This window comes from Anser cygnoides, chromosome 13 (assembly GCF_040182565.1).
Source record: "Anser cygnoides isolate HZ-2024a breed goose chromosome 13, Taihu_goose_T2T_genome, whole genome shotgun sequence".
In the NCBI taxonomy this organism is placed as follows: domain Eukaryota; kingdom Metazoa; phylum Chordata; class Aves; order Anseriformes; family Anatidae; genus Anser; species Anser cygnoides.
The window spans coordinates 21,734,357-21,754,993 of record NC_089885.1 but is presented as its reverse complement, the minus strand read 5'-3'; the positions used below and the strand labels follow the sequence as shown (position 1 = coordinate 21,754,993).

The 20,637-nt window shown below is 43.9% G+C and overlaps 2 protein-coding genes across 4 annotated transcripts in view; both read left to right on the top strand.

The window, feature by feature from the left end:
- Positions 1-7,564, top strand: part of MSN (moesin) — a 46,105-nt gene extending 38,541 nt beyond the window's left edge. Inside the window, exons 8-13 of the mRNA XM_048075707.2 lie at positions 431-594; positions 1,063-1,193; positions 1,868-2,028; positions 2,515-2,607; positions 3,035-3,268; positions 4,349-7,564. Of these exons, the coding sequence (XP_047931664.1) occupies positions 431-594; positions 1,063-1,193; positions 1,868-2,028; positions 2,515-2,607; positions 3,035-3,268; positions 4,349-4,513 (948 nt within the window). The 3' untranslated portion in view covers positions 4,514-7,564. The remainder of the gene's footprint in view (positions 1-430; positions 595-1,062; positions 1,194-1,867; positions 2,029-2,514; positions 2,608-3,034; positions 3,269-4,348) is intronic.
- Positions 7,565-10,842: 3,278 nt separating this feature from the next.
- LOC106045559 (adrenodoxin-like) lies at positions 10,843-19,603 on the top strand. Of its 3 annotated transcripts, none has more exons than XM_013196121.1 (5): positions 10,843-10,861; positions 13,533-13,788; positions 18,256-18,380; positions 18,932-19,061; positions 19,309-19,603. In XM_013196121.1, exons 1-5 carry the CDS (start codon positions 10,858-10,860, stop codon positions 19,427-19,429), a joined length of 636 nt encoding a protein of 211 aa, XP_013051575.1. In that variant the 5' UTR covers positions 10,843-10,857; the 3' UTR covers positions 19,430-19,603. The 3 variants fall into 3 exon arrangements, with proteins under 3 accessions (XP_013051575.1, XP_013051574.2, XP_047931669.1); XM_013196120.2 differs by lacking the exon at positions 10,843-10,861 and adding an exon at positions 12,945-12,975; XM_048075712.1 differs by lacking the exon at positions 10,843-10,861 and adding an exon at positions 13,058-13,322.
- The last annotated feature ends 1,034 nt before the right edge of the window (positions 19,604-20,637 follow it).

Here is a 20,637-nt window from a genome sequence, read left to right as displayed (position 1 = left end):
AAAATTATTTATCTGCAGGGCATAATGTTTGACACCCTTTCTGACATAAGACAAAGCATTACACTTGTGGATGGCCAGACTATTATACTAAAGAGCTAAGTGGGAAGAAAGATGGGAGAAGGTATAGTCTCAATATGCATGGTGAACTAACTCCTGATTGTGTTTGCAATGAAACAATGGAGCAAGTCACTCTGCACTCTGTGTACTAGAAATGCTTTACAGTGAAACTGAGTACACTGTAACAAGGAGTTGGGCACTTCTGCCCTGTGTTTATCAGGTTGAAATTCACTCCTGAAAGAGTGAACTTAGATGCTGAGCAGAAAAGCTGGCTAGCAGTTCTAGAAAGCTTAGGGTCTTGGAGCGTATTGCATACTCAGGGGGTTATTATGCGAAAGGAACAAGTCTAATGCTGCCTTTTCCTTGTCCCAAGGACTTTGTATTCTACGCCCCTCGGTTACGGATTAACAAACGAATCTTGGCACTTTGCATGGGGAACCATGAGCTCTACATGCGCAGACGTAAACCAGATACCATTGAGGTGCAGCAGATGAAAGCACAGGCTCGGGAAGAGAAGCATCAGAAACAGATGGAGAGGTTGGTGTAGGGTTCTGAGTAACCTGGACTTGGTTGGTCACAGCACAATAGCACCATGTGCTAGATAAATTGCTGGCAGCACACTAATCTGCTTGAGCCAAAAACAGGGCAAATTTCTTTCTGCTTCAGTAGATTTAATGGGAGGATGGAAACAGCATTCATCACAAGTGTGACCCACTGCCACTTTCTTGGATTTAAAAATGTGTCTGTCTATTTGAAAGGACTAATCTGGATCTTGATATAAGGAGCTTTCCCTTAGTATCATTGCTATTGTGAACTTTCCACTGAGGTGAATGCTGGCACAGTTTTTTGTTTCTTTGCTTCAGTTTAAAGGGATACAGCTGGAGTACAGCTCATCAGCTGAGTGATCTAGTGCACATCTCTTGTGTGCTTATAGCTTCACTAGGAAGCACTCCAGACTGGATATCTGTTAATTGTAAATTGCATCATGATTTTTCCCATCATCAGAGCCCTCCTGGAGAATGAGAAGAAGAAGAGGGAGTTGGCAGAAAAGGAGAAGGAGAAGATTGAACGTGAAAAGGAGGAGCTAATGGAGAGACTCAAGCAAATTGAGGAGCAAACCAAGAAAGCCCAGCAAGGTGAGATGAAATGCTCCAGTATTCCATTTAGATGCACAATCTGAGTGAGAAGGTTTCAAGGAGTAAAACTAGAAGCATCTATGAGCCATTCAGACTCTGGTATTGTGCCCAAATTGGTGCGGTAGGGCCCAAGTTTAGCCTTCTGAAGCTGAATATAACTTCTCCAACTGCACCTACTGAAGTATGGCTTGCGTTAAAGAGGTGGGTGGCAGCTAAGCTGCCTCTCTGGCAGCCAAACTATGTTGCAGTTGTTCAAATAATGGCTGGAAGCTTTATCTCAGCACACCTGTAGAGGAAGGAGTAAGAAAGTGTAGCAGGGGTCCCACCAGCCAGTGCTCTGGTTCTTACAGTCTAGCTGCATAGTAATGTTGGCCAAGCAGTGTTGCCCAATCAAAGTGCTGTATGCTTCTCTGTCTTTAAGGACATCATTTTGGGATAGGTACTTCCCTACAAATCAATGAGGTAAGTAATCTGCTGGTTTGGAACAGGCCTGACTCTTGGTTTTCCAGCCTCCATTTACAATGTGAAGGAGAAGAAAGGGGACAGTTTCTTGCACCTTTCTTGTCTCTCTGAAGGAAAGGTCTCATTCAGGAGGTAGCGATAGGAACACTTTCCTCTTCTACTGCCATTCTTTACTTGAGCTCTCTATTCAATGTACAATTCTACTCTTTCAGAACTGGAAGAACAGACTCGCAGAGCCATGGAGCTGGAACAGGAAAGAAAACGAGCTCAAGAGGAAGCAGAAAAACTGGCTAAAGAACGTAGAGAAGCAGAAGAGGCAAAGGAGGCCCTGCTGAAAGCATCCCATGATCAACAAAAGACCCAGGAACAGCTGGTAAGTGGGTGAGCTGAAAATTGAGTAGGGCAAATAGTGACAATGTAGGGGTCTAAACTCATAGAACAAACCAGGCTATGAACATAGTAAGGCAGAATAGCATGGTTCATTAATTTTTATCCTCAAGTAGATGAGCTTATATCTGAATACAGATGTTTGTATCTTTTTGTACAGTAGGTTTGGATTGTTGTGCTTTTTGCTTTCAACAGTATGTGATGCTGAGAACAGCATGTAGAACTCACTAATTGCTTTCCCTGGCTTGGATTCAAAGAAGTGAGTTCTCCAGTTCTGTTTGGAGGAAAAAACAAACACAACAAAACCCAAAACTTTTTTAACTTCCTTTTCCCTTTAATCCTGTAGTTATCAGTGGGAAGTATACAGAAGGATGTTCTCCTTACCAAAACGATGTTAGAGAGATACTGTTTTTTAATGCTTCATTTAGCAAGTATGTGTGTTTTGTCCCCACTTAAAGTCTTTCCTTTGCAGGCTGCTGAGATGGCAGAACTCACAGCTAGGATCACACAGCTGGAGCTGGCCAGGCAGAAGAAAGAGAGTGAGGCCCAGGAGTGGCAACAGAAGGTAAAACAGAATCTAAACAAACAGCAGTACTTTTTGTGGGTTTAATCTTTGTTTTGTTTTGTGACCTAAACTACTGCACTAGGTACCATACTAGACTGATTGTCTGCAAGCTTCAGGCTGTTGTGGATATCTAGCTTTGCTTTTTTAGGTAGATTGAGTGCCCCATATCTAGAAACAATTTGACCGATTAGACCTATAGCTAATTTTCCATGAGTTATAAGCATTTCTCAAATCTCTGATGTGCTAGCCAGCAGAAAATTTTGCAAGTGACTGTGTCTGGGTAGCTTTGGAACGTATCATTTCAGTGTGCAAGAACTACAAGGTTTGATTATAATAAGCACTAAGTACTGCTTCTGTGAACTTGTGTGAGAAATCCCTCATGCTCAGGATTGCGTTCACTAACTCACTGTGGCGTGTCTTACTGCAGGCACAAATGGTGCAGGAGGACCTAGAAAAGACCAAAGAGGAATTGAAGACTGCTATGAGCACCCCTCATGTCACCGAACCCATGCAGTCTGAGAATGAGCATGATGATGAACAGGATGAGAATGCAGCAGAAGCAAGTGCTGAGCTACGATCAGAGGCCACCATCAAGGACCGCAGTGAGGAGCAGCGTACCACTGAAGCAGAGAAGAATGAACGGGTCCAGAAACACTTGAAGGTAAGAAGCTGGCAGGAGAGAGTGTGTGTGCCTGGGTGTTGCTTCTGTTCTTGACATTAATACAGCTGGAAGGTTTTACTGATATTCCTCAAAAAGAAAGGAAAAAAAAAAGGGGGGGGGGGGTGAGAGGTGGTTGAGGTAAGGTGATTGTTATCTTATCAGATGGCTGCTTACCTTACCGTTGGGGAGAGGGGCATAGCTTGTTTCCTGACACTTGACGTCCATTTCATTGGAAACAGCAAAGTGTTTTCAAACAGTGCCAAGAAGCAGCATCTGTTGGATGTATTGTGCTTGTGTAACTTTTGCCAGCCATCTGACAGCTGTTCATAGCCCTGGCTGCAATGTGTCAGAGGACTTGGTCAAGTTCTTATCATGAAGCTGGCTGTAACTGTCTTTCTTGTCTGAATGGGTTTCACTGCAAAATCCTGAGAGCAGTCCGCTAGGGCTCAGCATGGGGGAAGCAATGCTGCACCTCCTTCTTGTAAGGAATGGGAATGCCGGTGTTCCAGTGTTGATGCTTACAAAGTGTTTTTGTTAGTTTTCTTTTTTTTTTTCCCACACTGCCTGCTAGCTGCCCGGCTTGCAGCAGACTTTGTTCTGTATCATGCTGTGATGGTTATGTACAGGCAGAGTGATAGAGATATGCCCTTTTTCATCTACAGCAAGTTTCTTCTGTGCTAGAAGGTTGTAACTGCTTCGTTTCTGCAAAATGCTCCTGAAGTCTTTAGGGATTTCTCCACTGGACTTTCTCATTCTTCTTCTGAAATAAACTGATGACCGTCTTTGTTACTGTGCTAGACAAAGATAAGTAAGGTGGAAGCGCCTGAAATTTTCTACCTTCAAATGTTAGGGAAAAATATTAACAACTTTCACAGTAATGTTTGGGTTGGAAGGAACCTCTTGAGATCCTCTAGACCCACTGCCTTGCTTAAGCAGGGTCAGCTAGACAAGGTTGCCCAGGACTGTATGCAGTTGGGCTTATCTGTTTCCTGTTTAGAAGGATCAGCAAGGAAGCTCCTTGTCTAGCTTTGAGTCTCTGGCATGGCTAACCCATTGCTGTCTGTTTCTCTTTCTACAAAGGCTCTTTCCTCAGAGCTGGCAAATGCTCGGGATGAAACCAAGAAGACAGCCAATGATATGATCCACGCTGAGAACATGCGGCTGGGCCGAGACAAGTACAAGACCCTTCGTCAGATTCGGCAGGGCAACACCAAGCAGCGCATTGATGAGTTTGAGTCCATGTAAACTCTCCTCTGCACCTGCTGCCCTGCACTCTCTTCTCCCCTTTCCCATCCTCTCCCATCACTCACTCGTAATTGTGCTGCGCTGGAACCACTACAGAAGAGTGACCATGGTCTTATTTATAGAGTTTTGGGCAAATGCTGGAGTTCAGCGACAGAAGAAAGAACAACATTTAACACCTTCCTGGGGCAGCTTGGGAAAGCAAACTTGTATTGGGGCAAATCTGAAATTCTTTGGCTTTGGGTAAAGTCTTACTGCATTTAGTTTTGTATTGCTTACTGAAATGGCTGTGTTGCTGTCCTCTCCCATTGGGTAGGGAGGCCAGCAGATAGTTTCACTGAATTACATACAGTAAAGTGCTAACAGTTTGACATTCCTACTAACTTGCACAAGCTTCATTATTAAGCTTAAAGGCCATTTCTGACTTCATTAAGGGTCTGAATCATATAGTCGAGAAGGAGAGGCTGGAGTGTGGCAAGAAGGGTTGGAGGTAGAATATGGACTTTCTTTATAAAAGACCAAAGCTTTTGTCCTTTAAATTTAAGCAGACCAAACAGAATCTGTGGCGTTCCTGCTGTTGTTACTTTTTATTTAATGATGAAACTTGGAATTTCCTAGTCACATGGAGGCCTTTGGAGTATTTCCACTAATGAGGTGTATATCAGAGCCTTGAATTCCCTGTTTTCCAGAAGTTTTCCTCTGGGTAAATGGCTTTGTTCACTGTCATTTGTCTGACTTGAATGTAACTAGTGAGGCAGAGACAGCTAAAGAACACTGCCTTCCGTTACTGGGTCACCACTGAAAACGAAAAGAGGTAAGCAGAAATGTAAATGACTACAAAGTCCTGTAACTATATTTTCTCTTGCTGAACCAGTTCATTTCAGTCATGTGAATGGGATTTCAGTTTTTTCTATGAAGCCTTTTTAGAACATAGTTGTCAGTGCCTTATGATGGTGTATAGATCTACTGTAGCTCAGGTGTCTTTGTTTAAACTAGATACAATCATAAAAAGTGATTAGCAGCTGGGGACCAAAAACTACTTTTGTATCTGGGTCATGTAGAAACAAGACTGCAGCTGTCTTCCTGGCTACCAGCAGCATTTTATGGGAGAGGGTCATGAGATATTTGTCCAGTTGTTGCCTTAATCTTCAGTAGTGTTTTGCCAGATCCCTGGCTCAAATGGTTTTCCATCTCCAGAAGGATGCTTTGCCCCTGTTATAGCTTTGAACACAGAATCTGTCTCTTAGAAACAGGACACTAGTGGTTGTGGGGAGACTGGTCCTAGGAACCATTTGTATCAATTATTCTAATGCCCATCACCTCCGGTCTTCCAAGCTATCTATTCCTACCCATGCTTCTGTCCCACCCCCACCCCCCCATTTCTGGGGAGAAAACAGCCATGTATGCTCAGGGTTGAATTGGATTTTGCCTTGATCCTTCATGGAAGGAAACCTTAACCTTTAGAAGAGGCCTCTTAGAATGGATTCCATCTATAACGGAGTCCTCCTTTGCTTTACCCTCCTTGGATTAGCTTGTCCCTATAGGAAGTCATTGGGCTAGCCGCCTGTGACTTATTTTCTTGCCTAACATGATCCTAAATCTTGTGACTTTCTCATTTTTGTGGATGCCCCCATTGTCTGTATGGTGTCACTGTTCATGGTGATGGAAGGAAAGTACCTGAACGCTGAAGCATTTTCACCTCCCTGAAATATAGTAAAGGGCAAAGGGGGAGTGTGCCAAAAAGAAATGTCCATGTCAGTGTTAACAAACTGCAGTATTTCCCCAAGAATTCCTTGGGCTGATAGAAACAACCTCACCATTGCTGCTTTTTTTTAGAATCAACACAAGTCTGTGGAAATCCACACACCAACCAACCAAACTACTGTTGGGAGCATAACTTAGCGTGTTACTTCTGAACACCCAGATTAGTCATGTGAGAGCCCCCTTCTCTCCCCTGAATACAACATGCTTTTGGGCAGGGGAAACAGGAAGTTTTTGGTTGGCCAAAAACACATGCTCCAGTCCTTTGAAAGCCACAAATGAAAGATTGCAGTTAAACTTGTCAGAACTGATTTGTGTATTTCTGTACTGAAGGGTTATTGGCACTGACTCTGCATGAGTCTCATTACTGGCAGGGCAGACAACCATTACACTTCTGTTCTGGTGCTTTAAAGCTGGTTCTCAGCACTTCTGTTCTGTCTGTAGCAACTATTGGTGCATTTGCAGGGAAAAAAGCCCTTATTACATTTAAACAATTTCCTAACAAGCTGATACACAGTGCCTGAAATGTGTTCAAATAATAAACTAGTAAGCCTTACTGCTTTGAGTCACACAACACTGCTGAGCTCATGTTATGATGCTGGCATGACTTGTGTTTATAGGGTTTTGATTTTTTTGTTAAATGTCGTTCTAATTCCTAAAGTTCCAGTATAGGAATAGAACGGCTTGTGCCAGTGAGTCCACCTAACTCTTTGTAGTTGTTTCAGCCCTCTCTTCTTCTTAACCAGTATTATATTCTAGTGGTATCTAATGATATTTGATTTCAATACTTCTAGCTATGCACAATTAGAAAATATTAGTCATGGGACGGAGGATACGTTTATGGTCCTCCTTCCCTTGGAAATGTATACTGTATTGTAAAGAAATGATATTTTGCAAGAAAACTAATGTAAGAAGCTTTCAGTATTATGTTGAGATTTGTAGGCATATTTTTTATCTGTTAGAATACAGTGAATTTTTTTCTTCCTCTCCATGTCCCAGTTTAATTGGTTAACTACTCCTAATGGGGGGGGGGGGGGGAATACCTTATCAAGTGTTTGCCTGGCTTCATCTTTTTTGTTGTTGCTGTAAATTATGGTGTTTTTTTCTTGACCAGTCTTTTTATTGGATTATAATAAAATGTCAATTCCTTAGGGTTGTGGAGTAATTAATGGGTCCATGTGGTTATCTGCAATGAGAACCTTGATGTTAAGGCTTTTTTTCCCCGTTTGGAGGAGTTGTTAAAAATCCATACCCTGTTCTTCCTACAGTGCCAATAAAGTTTAGAGAAATTCAGCAGATGGTGTCTGGATGATTGCTTAAGGCTTGCTTTGAGTCTAGCAATGTGTCTCCAAGTTAGAGGTCTGCCATGTGGCCCCTGAGAGGTCAGCCATGATCGTATCACTCTCACAAATAGGGATATCTTACTTGCATCCTTCAAAAGCAAGAAACTGCTTGAAGTAATGCCCCTTCTGACCTTCCCAGCTGTCTGACTGGAGCTACTACTGGAATTCAGATTTCTGTGTGGAGAAATTGAGTGTATATTTGTATCATGTTTAACTTGCAAACTGCGGGTCAAACTGGGGAAGAAGAGCTGCTGCAGTAGTTTTCCACTGGTGAGTGTCTGCTGTGCCTTGACCTATGAGGAATCCAGCACCAGGTGAGCACACAAGAGGGTGGCCAGGCTCGGTGCTGCTGCTGCATGTCCCAGACTTGCTGCTGGGTCTGTCCAAGACTAGCCTTGTACCAGAGATTTTAATCTGATTTGTTTCACAGGCCCATCTTTCATGTTTCATGAGGTCTCAGTACAGGGCCCAGTGATGGAGGAGCAAGGCTACTGCCAACTTTCTGCTAATGAGCTGTGTGATCTTCATTTGTATCGGCTTTCCATGTGGTTGTCAAGAGGGGCTTTGCAGAAACTGCCTCATGCTTGCTGCACTGTAAAGTAAGGCAGAGATTTCATCAAAATTTGTTAGTGCTCATAGATCTGCTACTGTGGGAGAAACTTGAGCTTGTCTACAAACACAATGTGAAGTGTGGAGCAATGGAGACTTCTGCAATCCACATCAGGCTTGACATGGATCTGTTTTCTGTAGGTGGGTTTCCTCATTCCTTCCAGGATTCCAAATACCTGAACACCACTGGATTAACTGCACAAATCTACTAGAATACTACTGTACTGCATTATTCAAGGGAATGCACACTGGCCTGGGGATGCAGTTCTCACAAATGGGATTCTGTCTTTTAATGCATGTACATGTAGATGAACAATACCACCTGTGCTTACATTTCTGGAGTTCCTGAAGACTGTGCTTGCAGTCAGACTATTCTTCTGCATGAATGCCATGGCTTTCATGGTGTTCCCTTGCCTGTATTTGGAAACTTTAGATGTTTAGTTACTTCTCCAAAAAAGTATAGTTATACTAAATTTGTGCTTGAAGAATTGGAAGTGCAAAGCACTAATGGCTGAAGGCTGCTGTGCAGGACCATACAGTAAAAGAAACACCAGATTGTTCTAATCTGTTGGAAGATATTTTATAGTTTAGAATCAAATCTGTATTTAAACTCTAGTTTACATAGATAGCTTCTGCTGTTATTTGCTGTTCTATCAGTGATAACGTTTCTAATCTGGGCTACACCTACAACTGTTGGGGACACAGATGCTTTTGTCTGTGAAACAGGGACAGACTGGAAGTGATTTGGTGCGAGATTCTCAGTGAACAGACAAGCAGGATACAGCTCATCTGTAAGAAAAATGAGTTGGACCTCAATGCGTTGCGCATTAAAGTGAGGCTGGCTTTAGTCTCGCTGGTCTGCAGCTCTAATTTAAGTGCAGCTTGTGGACAAGCATGCAGGTTCCTACTACAGAGCAATGCCTAAACAAACATCTGGTGCTAAGTAATAGCTCTCTTAAAGTTACTAGTAATTTTAGGATAGATATTCTCAGATGATAGGATGAAGTTGGTATGCAGAAAATAGGAGGAAAGACTAAGGAGGAGAAAGGAAAGAGTGTCTCTGAGACTTAAAGGGATATTGGGAACTCCTGGAAGGGGCTGTACCTCCAGCTTCTTTTGCTCTGAATAGATGTTAATACCATTGATACAGCCTGCTGGTGAGCAGAGCTAGTTGGAAAATTACAAGTTCTCATCATGGTTATTGCCTCTGATTGTGCTCTTTTAAAGCCAGGGTTGCTCTTCCATCAAGACTGACTTAAGGGTCAAGGGGATGTGGAATGTACTGCTCTTGAGTGGAGAGGTTATAGTGAAGCTTGTCTATACTCCACATGTAGCAGTACTGCCCTCCCATCCATCTCTGAAGCATCCTTGACTGACAAGAAGAAGCAGCTGTAGTTGCAAATGAAGGCCTTGACTGGGGCACTGTAACTTCTAGTGGCCTTCACCCAGACAGGCAGCAGCTGCTCTGCCAGGGGTGGCTGCTATCAAGGAGCCCTGTTATGAATTTGTCAGCTCATATCTGATAGCATAACTGTCCTCTTGTTTCCGGTGGTGAAAATTTGTCCCTTGCTCCTTTTCTTTATAGCAATACTAAAGAGGTTGCTGAACATCTAGAGAGAGGTCAGAGTGGGCAATTGGTTTTCTCATTTGACAGATGTAGAAACTGAGGCACATTGAAAGCCTTCCCACATACCTTCCAGCCTATAACACTCAGTATCTGAGACTTGCAAAGTGCTTACATCAAGTGTTTTCAGGTCTGAGTTCAGCACATTGCTTTTGGGGCAGCCCTCTGTACCTGGTCCTGTGGGCTTGGAGAAAGCAGGATAAGCACAAGTTGTCCAGTTTGCTTTTATTAGCAGTTTGTTTGGGGACAGAAAATGGTCATTGGTAGGTTTTTGTGGTGATGATGGGGATGGGGATTTTCAGTTTTGTTTAGTGGACTTAGTTCTGTCTGTGTAAGCAGCCTGTATCTATTTCCTTACTGCAGTATTTGTGAGGTGATGGGCTTTGGTAGGAGGTATTCTGATAGCCTTCATTATTCCTGGTTCTGTGTGTCAGCTGCTCTGCAGTCCTCGAGACTTCACCTGTGGGAGCAGCAAAGGCCTGACTCCCTCCCTGACTCTTGGCAGGGACTACTCCAGAGCAGCTCTGTACAACTCTCGCAAGAGAATTTCTGTCTCAGGTATCCATTTTATCGATCATCCCTCATTCATGCTTCTCAGAGGCCAACCAGGAATCTTTTTTCTCCATTTATCTGAGAGGTAAAACATGGTACAGAAGATGATGCCTTTCTTCCATGGCAGTACAGTTGTGAAGGAACATAGTGGCCCATTTCATGGAACTCAGCTCAGACTTCCAGCTCTGCCTTCACACGTGTCCAGACTGCCTGCCTTCCCACAAACCTGGAGGAGAGCATGGATCAGTCCTGCTTGCTCCAAACATGAACGGAGCCACTTCTTTACTGGAACAGAGTGCTGACCTTCAGCTTTGTCACGATTTATTGAACTGTTTACTCAGGTTCTCTCTTTCCTCTAGACACATTTCCTGTTCCACTGTTGAGCACATTGGAGCAACTGGTTGCCGATGTGCTGACCTGGATGATGTTTGTACTCCTGCGTGTCTTGCAGCTTGTTCATGGGTAGGGACTAGGTTATTTCTGATGCATGTCTGATTTCTGTCTCTTCCCTCTCCTATCTTTGTGGCTGATCTGCTGCAGGACAGGCTGCTTTTTCTGATTCTTCCTCCCACTCCCTCAGGAGGGACTTATTCCTCCCTTAATTTACTAGATTTGTCAAATGTTGATTCAAATGGTAGTGGATTAATTCCGACGGAACTGTGGTGCCTTTTTACATTAATAACTACAGGATTAAAGCATGATTTTATTTTCAGCATGGGAGGTCTTTAAAAGATGTTTAGATGTAGCCCTTAGTGATATGGTTTAGTGGATGACTTGTTAGTGGTAGGTCAGAGGTTGGACTAGATGATCTTGGAGGTCTCTTCCAACCTAGATGATTCTGTGTTTCTGTGAATCTGTGCTTTCAGAGAGGCAGCAGACTAGTAGAGTAACTTGAAACCATCCATCTAGGGTCTCCTGGAAGCCACAAAGTTAGCAGAAGAGCTCTTTTGGTTAGAGTTGATTGCACAGAGTGCTTTCTACCTAAGGGAACAGATGCAAGTCTACCTTGTGCTGACTGTGCATACATATTTGCTGAACTGGCCCACAGAAGGATTGAAACAGTGCTCAGAGGAGCTGGGTCTGGTATCCAGGAAGTCTGAGTGCTTCTGGCTCTGGAGGGCTGCAGTACCACTGTATAATGTCCTGCTGGAGCAGTCCTGTGCTGATATCAATATGTTTACATCTTATGTAGCAATTGGGGACAAGGGGGATAATGGTGCCTCTTAGCTGTTTTGGCCATTTTTGTGAGAGCCCCTAGACTGGGGAGGAGGGGAAACTGTTCTTTGCGTGGCGCAGAAGAAACTGGGTGATGTATTTCAGGCTAGAAAACCACTTCCTTCCCAGTGTGTGCTAAGACATTACTAAACATGTCAGCACAGCCACTGCATTGATGGCAGTGTGACCTGCTGGCAAGTGAGATGGGACGTGTGTGCATGTCTGTGTGTGGTTGCTAGTGGAAACATGGCTTCTGCCAAATTTCTATGAAATGGAGCTAAAGATTCACTTCGGCTCTGCCTGTCCTGCTCATAAAGTATTGGAAAATTCTTTTTTTAAAAAAAAAACCAACCAACAAACCAAAAAAACAATGTTCTGAGGTTTTTGGTTTTTTTTCAAAATATGAGATTTATATTATTTGCTGTGTTTTGTGAGATGAATACTTATTCGACTGGATTTCTGTTTGTGGCCTGGACTAAATGAACAAAGGTTTACTCTGGAAATGCTGAGTTTACTTCTAGGCTTGCTGTTAGATGGAACTGGAGAAAAGGGGGGGGGAAAGACAGACCTTACTTCTGTTTTTTCTTTGCCCTGTTTCGAAGACCTTAAAATAACATATCAGTCTAGTGCAGGGCATGGTTCTATCCTGCCCTAGTGGTGGTGTTCCTGTTTTCACCAGAGGACAGTTGTCCTCTTTGCTGCTTCTCTCTTCCCTACAGGACTGGATGTGTTGATCTCTGACCTAACTTCCCTCTCTGTGCTCTCCTCTGGTGGCATTGACCTCTCACTTGCTGTGTTCAGAGTTCCTGGCAAGGAGAGAAGTCAGTGCCAGGCAAACACATGAATGTCCTTGCTGTGAGAACTGCTGCACATATATCTAGTGTATCTCTCATTTCAAGGTTTGCTAGAGAGATAAGATGCTTTGTGGCTTGTTTGTTTGGATAACTGAGCTGCCTGCTGCATCTCTTCATGGTGCCTGAAAAGTAAAGACAAGACTGGGCAGGGCGTGTGTGTAAGCATTCTACCAAAATATGAGCTTTTAATTTGGTATTAGGGGCAATTAAGGCTCCTGAGATGAGAGTTGTTCTCAAACTCCACAAAAAACAGGAAGTGAACCTGTCTCTACTGTAGCATTTTGGTCCTCAGGGGCAATTTTAATTAGCCTGGGGCGGAGGGTGTAGGCTAAAGTAGTGTCAGTGTTTCTGAAAATAAATTAAAGCATTTTCTTCTGAGGAAGTCTCACTTGCATGAAATATCAGTTAGCTTGAAATGAGTGATACTTATCTGTGTCTTTATGGCACTTTTCAACAGGATTTAATGAATGAACAAACAGTGGCTGCTTCTCATGGCTGTCCAGCAAAGTAGGTGAATATTTACATTTTACATCTCCTGCAGTATTGGGGAAGGCAGTATTACTGGGAAATATTTACTGAGCCTGCAGTACTGGGGAAGGCAACGATGTGGCCAGATGGTATCTATGTCAGGAGCGGACTCCATAAGCCTAACTCTCACTTTGTTGCTGTAAGAACTGGTACCCCAACCTGCCTTCACAAGGTGGCGTCATCCAGGCATTCAGTATTCCTGTTAGTCTGCTCTACCAATCCTCAGCTTGCAAACCCTTTTGTCGTTAGATATTGCATTGAATATTGCTCCCCAAACTTGTATTTAGATTTAGTTCCTAAAAGGGAAGTCTGTAAGGCAAAACAAGGTGAGTCTGGCTTGGGGGCGGGTATGTGGTAACAATACTTATTACCATACTTTTCTCAATACCTGTGCCCTGATACAACCACAAGTGGGCTGGACTGCAGCAAGATCAAAGCATAATCCCACTATCCATCCCTCATTTTCCTCCCTCCCTTCCTCCACCCCCAGGGAGGCTGTCCTCATGTGTTTTTTTTTTTTTTCTTCCCCTTCTCAGCCGTATTTATAACTCTTAATCTAGCTGGCCTTGCAACAAAAGACAGCCCAGGAGACACGAAGCAAGACCTAAGTAGCATGATAGCTCAAGGCATCTTGGGGTTCATGCGACCCTTGCGCAGTGGACTGAATGTGAGCAAGACTCGCTTTATTTTCCTCTGTGGGGTGACAGAACAGAATCGTGTGCCAGCAAAGCAGGTGTCAAGAAGGGGTTTCAGCTCAACGTGCAAGCTCCAGGGTGCCCCCGGGGAGTCAAGGTGAGTAAAAGGATGAACCATACATCACTGTGTTGGGAAGGGCCTTTTCAAGAGGGAAATGCACTGACCTCTACCTCACCCCACAGAAGGGAGAGGAGAGGCTGGTATAAAACATGACCTGTAAAGGGGTAGTGAATGAGGAAGTGTAGGCTAAGCAGATGCTGATGAGATGAAGATGGTACAGGGAGCTGATGTGAGAGGTGCAGCTCCCCTGCTACTGGAGCCACAGAGGCTACAGCTAGTGGCATAGAGATGACAATGTGACACATGAGTCCATGGACTGCTGGGGTCCAGTCATAAGCCTTTGAGGAATGGGGATGGTGGGCATGGCAGGTCAGTCGTCTGGGCAGAAATTGGGATGACTGCTGGGTTACTCTGGGAATTGAAGATTCTCTCAGGTTTCATGTACCTGCTGCTGGAGAGGCGGAGTGGGGAGCTAATATTTTCTGCAGTCCCAGGGAGCAAAAACACCCTCTCTAGGTCATTAGAAGCCCCACTGTAAGCTCTCATGCCTTTCTGGCACATTCCTCCTGAAAAATTATGCTGATAATCCTACTTAATGGGATTTATGAAGTCTCATCAATGGGTTTTCTTTCTAATTTTTTTGTTGCATATGAAGTTATTGCTGGCAGTATATGGCCTATATGGAGAGTATCTTTCAGGGAAAAAGACTGTCAAGGAGAAGAAACACCATCTTTAACCCCCTTCACTAGCTCCTTTTGTCACAGAAAGTTTAAGATTTTTAAAGGGGAGTAATCAGTTGGCATGTGCTGAATTTGCAGGGCTGAGCTTATGTCTGGATGACATCTTTCCAAAGCCCTGAACAAGTGTGACAGTAATGCCATTGCAAAATAGTTCAGCCTAAACAAAGCAAAAGTCAGTCTCATCAATTTTGAGTTGTTTTCAAAATCCTGGTTCAAAATTATTAACAAAATGTGAAAGGATTTTTTTTCTTCATGATTTCTTTATTGGTATTTTTGAAACCAACTTCAAACAAAATCAAATGCTAAATAGAAAACAAAAGATATCTATTTTCTTTCCTGTCTTTCCTGAGACCTTGGCTGCCCAAAGCAGGAGTCCACCAGAGGAGACTTGAGACTGGGACTAGTTCAGGGGATATGAAGATGGCTAGGCCAGTACGAGTGGATCTACAGGAGATAACTGAACAGTAAAAACAGGGACTAATCAGGTTGGGTTTATGCCCCCAACAGAGGCATCTATATTAAGAACACAAGCAACTTAAGTTTCCCCTACAGCCAGCAAATAAAGAGAAGATGCTTACAGGTGCTTTCTGTGTAATGGTCTAGGAGTGTTTGTCATCATCCCTACATTGTTCTCTAAAATGGTGAATTGTTACACCCAGGCTTGTCCAAAGTCATGCAGGGGGTCAATGACAATAGCATCTGTACTTCCTTGTATCTAAGTGAATACCCTGTGTGCTTTCCCAGGCTGCAACTCTGCTCTCTCATGGCTCATTTAACTGGTGGCAACAGCTAAAACTGTTGCAACTGCAGGGAATGAATTCCCCTAGCATTTGTGGGAGCCCAAGTGCAGGGATCCTTCTGGCATGGATGTTGGCTCAAGATTCAGGTTGCCTCCAAGATAATATGAATGGGTTTTTCTATCCATAAGTCTCTGTGCAGTTTTGGGGACTGCTGCATCCAGAAGCCTGCACTTGCAGGCAGCTGCCTTCTATAATCCTTGTGATGAATGTGTCGAGTTGTAGCATTAAGTGAAGTCCTATGACTTTACCATATCTATTGTGTAACAAATTATTTCACCCATAGCTGTAAAACAAACACTGAAGGGAAAACTGGATATTTGCCATTTAAAAGTAAACAGATAAATAAAAATAAATGGGTCCAATTCATCAAAATAGAGGAAGGGTGATTTTGCTTTATTTTGACAATTGAGAACTAATCTTTAAATTGCTTATTTACAGAGAAATGTTTGTGGGTCTTGTTATGAAGGAGACTGAAATGTCTTGGAGATGTTCTTTGGCTGTTTGCTTTGTGAAATAGGGGGGTCCTGCTTGGTCCTCTGACTGCAACATGATCTTTTCTTTCTGTGCATGGGAAACTTCCCTCTGCAGCATGGCCTTAGTGCTAACTTCACAGCTGTTTTCATAACCAGGGGACCCTGTCACAGACCAATGGCCCAGGCATTGTTTTCTGACTAAGCTTTCAGAAAAACAGGAAGCTGATCTCCTCACATGAAGGTACAGTGGCCCCTGTGTTCCGTTCCTTTTAACTGAATCAAGCCACAGCTGAAGAAGGATCAGAGAAGGCATGAATATAATCTCTTTTCTCCACTTCTAAATTTCGATGAAATAGAGGGACCACCTTTCCAAAGAGAGAATTATTTGAAAATTTCTACTCCTGTAGGCTTGCTGATACAATCTGTATGTCAACAGTTTAAGTGACGGCATCTTGAGTCACTCAGAGATATCCTGCAATGACTTGTTGGCAGGTAAAGGGGATTAGATCTAGATGGTGACTGTGATTTATGGAAAGGGGGATGAACTGACCTGCAAACTTGAAAGAAAATATTTCTTCTCGTTTCTCCATTAAATTTTTACAGGATTTCTTTCCTGTGTCCTCTTCAGCTGGATACATCCCCTGTACTCCAACTGTGCTGATTTCCTTTAAGTACAGAAATACATAAGAATCAAGTTTGAGCAGTTTCCTTTGCTCTCTCTTAACTTACACGAGTAGAGATCTCTGCACGTTTCATTTTCATCTGCTTCAGAGCAGAGAGGCATGAGCAGACAGGTTAAGTCCTTCCAGTTGCTGCTGATGTTGCTGCCTCAGACACAGATCCCATTTAACCAATTCTTCCTCCTAATCTCTGTGACTTTCATGAGGATGCTCAGCACAAGGAGTGCAGGTGCTGTCATGCTTCCTTGGCCAGAGGATTTGCTGTAACATGTCTTTTTTGGCAGTGACAGCTTGTATTCATTGTGTACAGCAAATATATTGCTAGAAATTGGGCCACAATATTAGAAATTCTCAGAGCTCTGAGCCACACTTGCTACATGTTTCAGTAGCCCCAGGGGAAAGTAATTTTACCAAGCTTTACTGAGTGTTCCAAGCAACACCTTTATTGGAAAAAGTGGATGTTGCCTCATTCATCCTCTTGTAAGTGGGACATCAGGGGATTGTGAACTTGGCCTGTTCTCACTGTGAATCTTCACGGCTATAGTTCTTTCTTCTGATGTCAGAAATGACAGCAGAAAGGCCATGGGGCAGCACTGACACTTCCAGTCCTCAGAAGCATACCAGAGCTGTGGGGGGAGAGCTATGGCTCTTTCCAGAGATCTGGGAGGCAGGTCTGCATTGCTGGCCTCATGGAAGAATGTGGCCCAGCTTCTGCCACTGGAGAGTGTCCTGGACTTTGAGATGATGGGCACTTGGGCAGTGCCACATTGAGAGATACTGAACAAAATACCCACTGCTGCTGGGGTGCTGCCCAGTGTCAGCACAGGAGGTAGGGTTTGGGATAACTGGGACCTCCTGCTCCTACATGACCGTTTGGGTGCGGGAACTAAGAAAGACTGCTGTTTTGTTGCTTGGTGCTTTCCATGACAAATACAACAGATAGTTTCAGAATACACAGTCTTATTGAGAAATCCCTGGCGCTGCTCGTCAGGGTGGCAGCCTCCACACTGGTAGGGAGGGCCTGGTCTGGAGGAGGTGAAGTGGATGCTGCTTCCTTCTTGCTTGTAGATACAGTTTCTGCAAGTCAGCACTGAGCGATGCTGATGGCCTTGTCCTTAACACATCACCAGATTAAATTCTGCAGGCTGTCAATACAACTAGTGGTTTCTCACAAACAAGGATTGTGTTAGCTCAGAGGAGGTTATTCAACATGGTTGCTCTGTAAACTGGGGCTGAGCATGTCTCATCACAACAAGGCTCCCTGAGACTGAGTTCGGGGAAGGAGTGGGCACTTCATGAACGAACAAAGAGCAGAAAAGGAACAGTCAGCAAGTAATCCCACTGGGAAACACCATGTGAATGACAGCATCCCTTATTTCATTATTAGTACCTGATCCCAAAGATTTTTTTATTACTCCAACCAGGATTACATCCCAGGCTCCAGGAGCTGCAAATGCTTTCCTTGTCTACAAATGCTTCCTCTGCCAGCCAGACCAAGTAGAGGCAGTGCAGAACATCTGCACTTGTTGACTCACAGCCAACATGTATTTTGAGGGAAGTTTGGTAAAATGGAAAATATTCTGGTCAGCTCATATTTGAACTGTTCTAGTTTGTCCATTTCCACTGGGAACCAACAACCTTAATGTTTTTTAGCACATGTAGCGTAATCCTTCTGGAAACAGTATTTGTATACATATTTCCCTCTGAATGCCATGGCTCTAGTGTTCAGAAAAAAGACCTTGGCAGTGGATGTGCAGAAGAAAGTAGGTTCCTCTGATATGTCTTTTTCTTTTGCAAATTTTTATTACAGCTCTGCAGACCAGGTGACAGTGCATTTTATAAATCGGGATGGAGAGCGACTTACAACCACAGCCAAAGAAGGGGAGAGTTTGCTAGAAGTGGTAGTCAATCAAAACTTGGCCATTGATGGATTTGGTAGGTGTTGCAGAAGGGTATGTACTCTTAAGAGTTCTGTGTCCGTGCTGTGACCAGTGAATACCTGGGAATAGTACAACTGTACACATGCTACTGTGTTCTGATGAGAGCATGGAGCACAGGGAGGATGCATATGCTTCCTTTGCTAATTTGGTCATCAGCACTTTTGCCCTTCAGTCAGCTTACTCAAATTACTTGAACTTGGAGCCCTAATTTGTATCCACCCACTGGCAAGCTTCTCTTCCCCAACAGCTGCTTGCTTGGGCTGGCTTACTGCACTGACGTGGCAGTGTGACTTCAACCCTGTGGCTGCTGGGATTTCAGTGGTACTGTGGTTGGTTGGAATTGAAGTATGAATTTGAAAACTGATGTGATCCTCCCAGAGCAGAGGCAGGCTGAAGTCTGCCTCCATCTGTTTTGTCTTCCGGCATCTATTTTGATGTGCTCTAGATCTGTTAAAGGACACTTTCTCCCAGTGTTTCCAAAGATGATCTCCATTTACCACCTTTTTTTTTTCTGATTTGCTGTTATTCCCCCCACTTCTGCACCAGGTGCATGTGAAGGGACATTAGCCTGCTCCACCTGTCACCTCGTCTTTGAGAAGGATGCCTTTCAAAAGCTGGATGCCATCTCAGATGAAGAGATGGACATGCTGGACTTGGCATATGGACTCACTGAGACGTAAGCATCCCTGCTGATTGCAGTAGATAGTCAAACCTCTCCGACAGAATCTCAGCACCTATTTCCAAGGAGACAGGATTTATCCTGTATTGCAGTTATGCCTGTAGAGCTGCTTTGTCTTGGGTCTTTTGTCTTTAACGGGAACTTTTATGAAAAGTTAGCCTGGACCAGACATTCCAATGTGGGTTGGGAATTTCTTCCCTTACTGTGGGAACTGATGAACCTCACTTAATCTTTTTCTTGTCAGATCTCGCCTCGGTTGCCAGGTGCGCATTAAGAAGTCGATGGATGGTCTGACAGTGCAGGTCCCCATGGAGGTATCAGACATCAGGAGGCAGCTGGAGGTCGGAAAGCAAAGCAAACAGTAACTGGAAACGACTCCTGCCCAACCCACTTCCTTTAGGTGTGGCAGGGCATTTTGCTTTTGGTTAACACTGGTGCTCTTTGGGGCTGGCTTGCAGTAGACAATGGAAGTCTGATTTAGTATGTACAACTGTTCAGCAAATCTCTTCTTTAAATAAAGCTTGATGCTAGGATCTTCAGTACGTGTTTTAAATTAAGTGTTTGCTTAAGTGCTCTGCTGAAGTAACTGGGTGAAAACATATGGCAACTTTAAGCATCCTGGTGCAGAGTAGAAAACATCTTTTAAAGGCCAGGATCTCTGCAAGTATATTAAATTATTTTGTTTGGGATGGCCTTGTAACTCTGCCTTCTGCTGGAGCTTTCCCTCCTTACGCTCCAGGTTTGAGCTTTTGGTTTGCAAGGCAGGATCCACCTGGAAAAGTTCAGCAAAACGAGAACATAATCTTCTCCCCTCCCACAGCTTTTTAGTCTCTAGCATCAAATGCCAACACTGCAACGTGTCTCACAGTGTCAGATTGCATCTGAACGACAGGGGCCGAGGGATGACGACGGTTTAGGGCTTCAACCAGACACCAGGTGGAGCTCTCCCTACATCAGCAGCTCGTGAAACAGCAAGCAGAAGGGAAGAGGACGTGACTTGAACCTGAATTTCCTTGACTTCGTCTTATTTCTATTCTTCCTTCCTCAATCTCTTACACTGAGTCATGACTAGCTCTGTCTTGGAAGGCTCAGAGCAGTTATCCATGGTTTGATTTCAGCTGCTACCTCCATACCTTTCCCTAGGGCAGAAGTAATGTTGACATGAGTTCTGCCCCACTAAGCGTGGTCCAGTGTCAGTGTGGGGCTCACAGGTGAAGAGTGACAACCTGTATATCCCCAGGTACAAACTTTGGTTTCCTCTCTGGTCCATTCATTGTGCAAAAATCTGTACAAAATTTTATGCCAGGAGACTAAGACAAGGGTATACAATGGGAGGATTTTTCTGGTGCTGCACACTTGCTTGTGACTTAACATAAGTTGTAAAAGAGGTTAAATGAAAGCAGTGAAACCACCGGTTTCGGTACCACTTTGTCTCCCTGATTCTGCCACTCTCCCTTAGCAAAGCAGAGATGATTTGTGGCTTTGCAGTCCCTCTCGTCAGTCACCTCCTGTTTGTAAGCCTGAAGCTGGACCACAGTCTAAGACGTCACTTCCCTGCACAGAGGCATTGAAG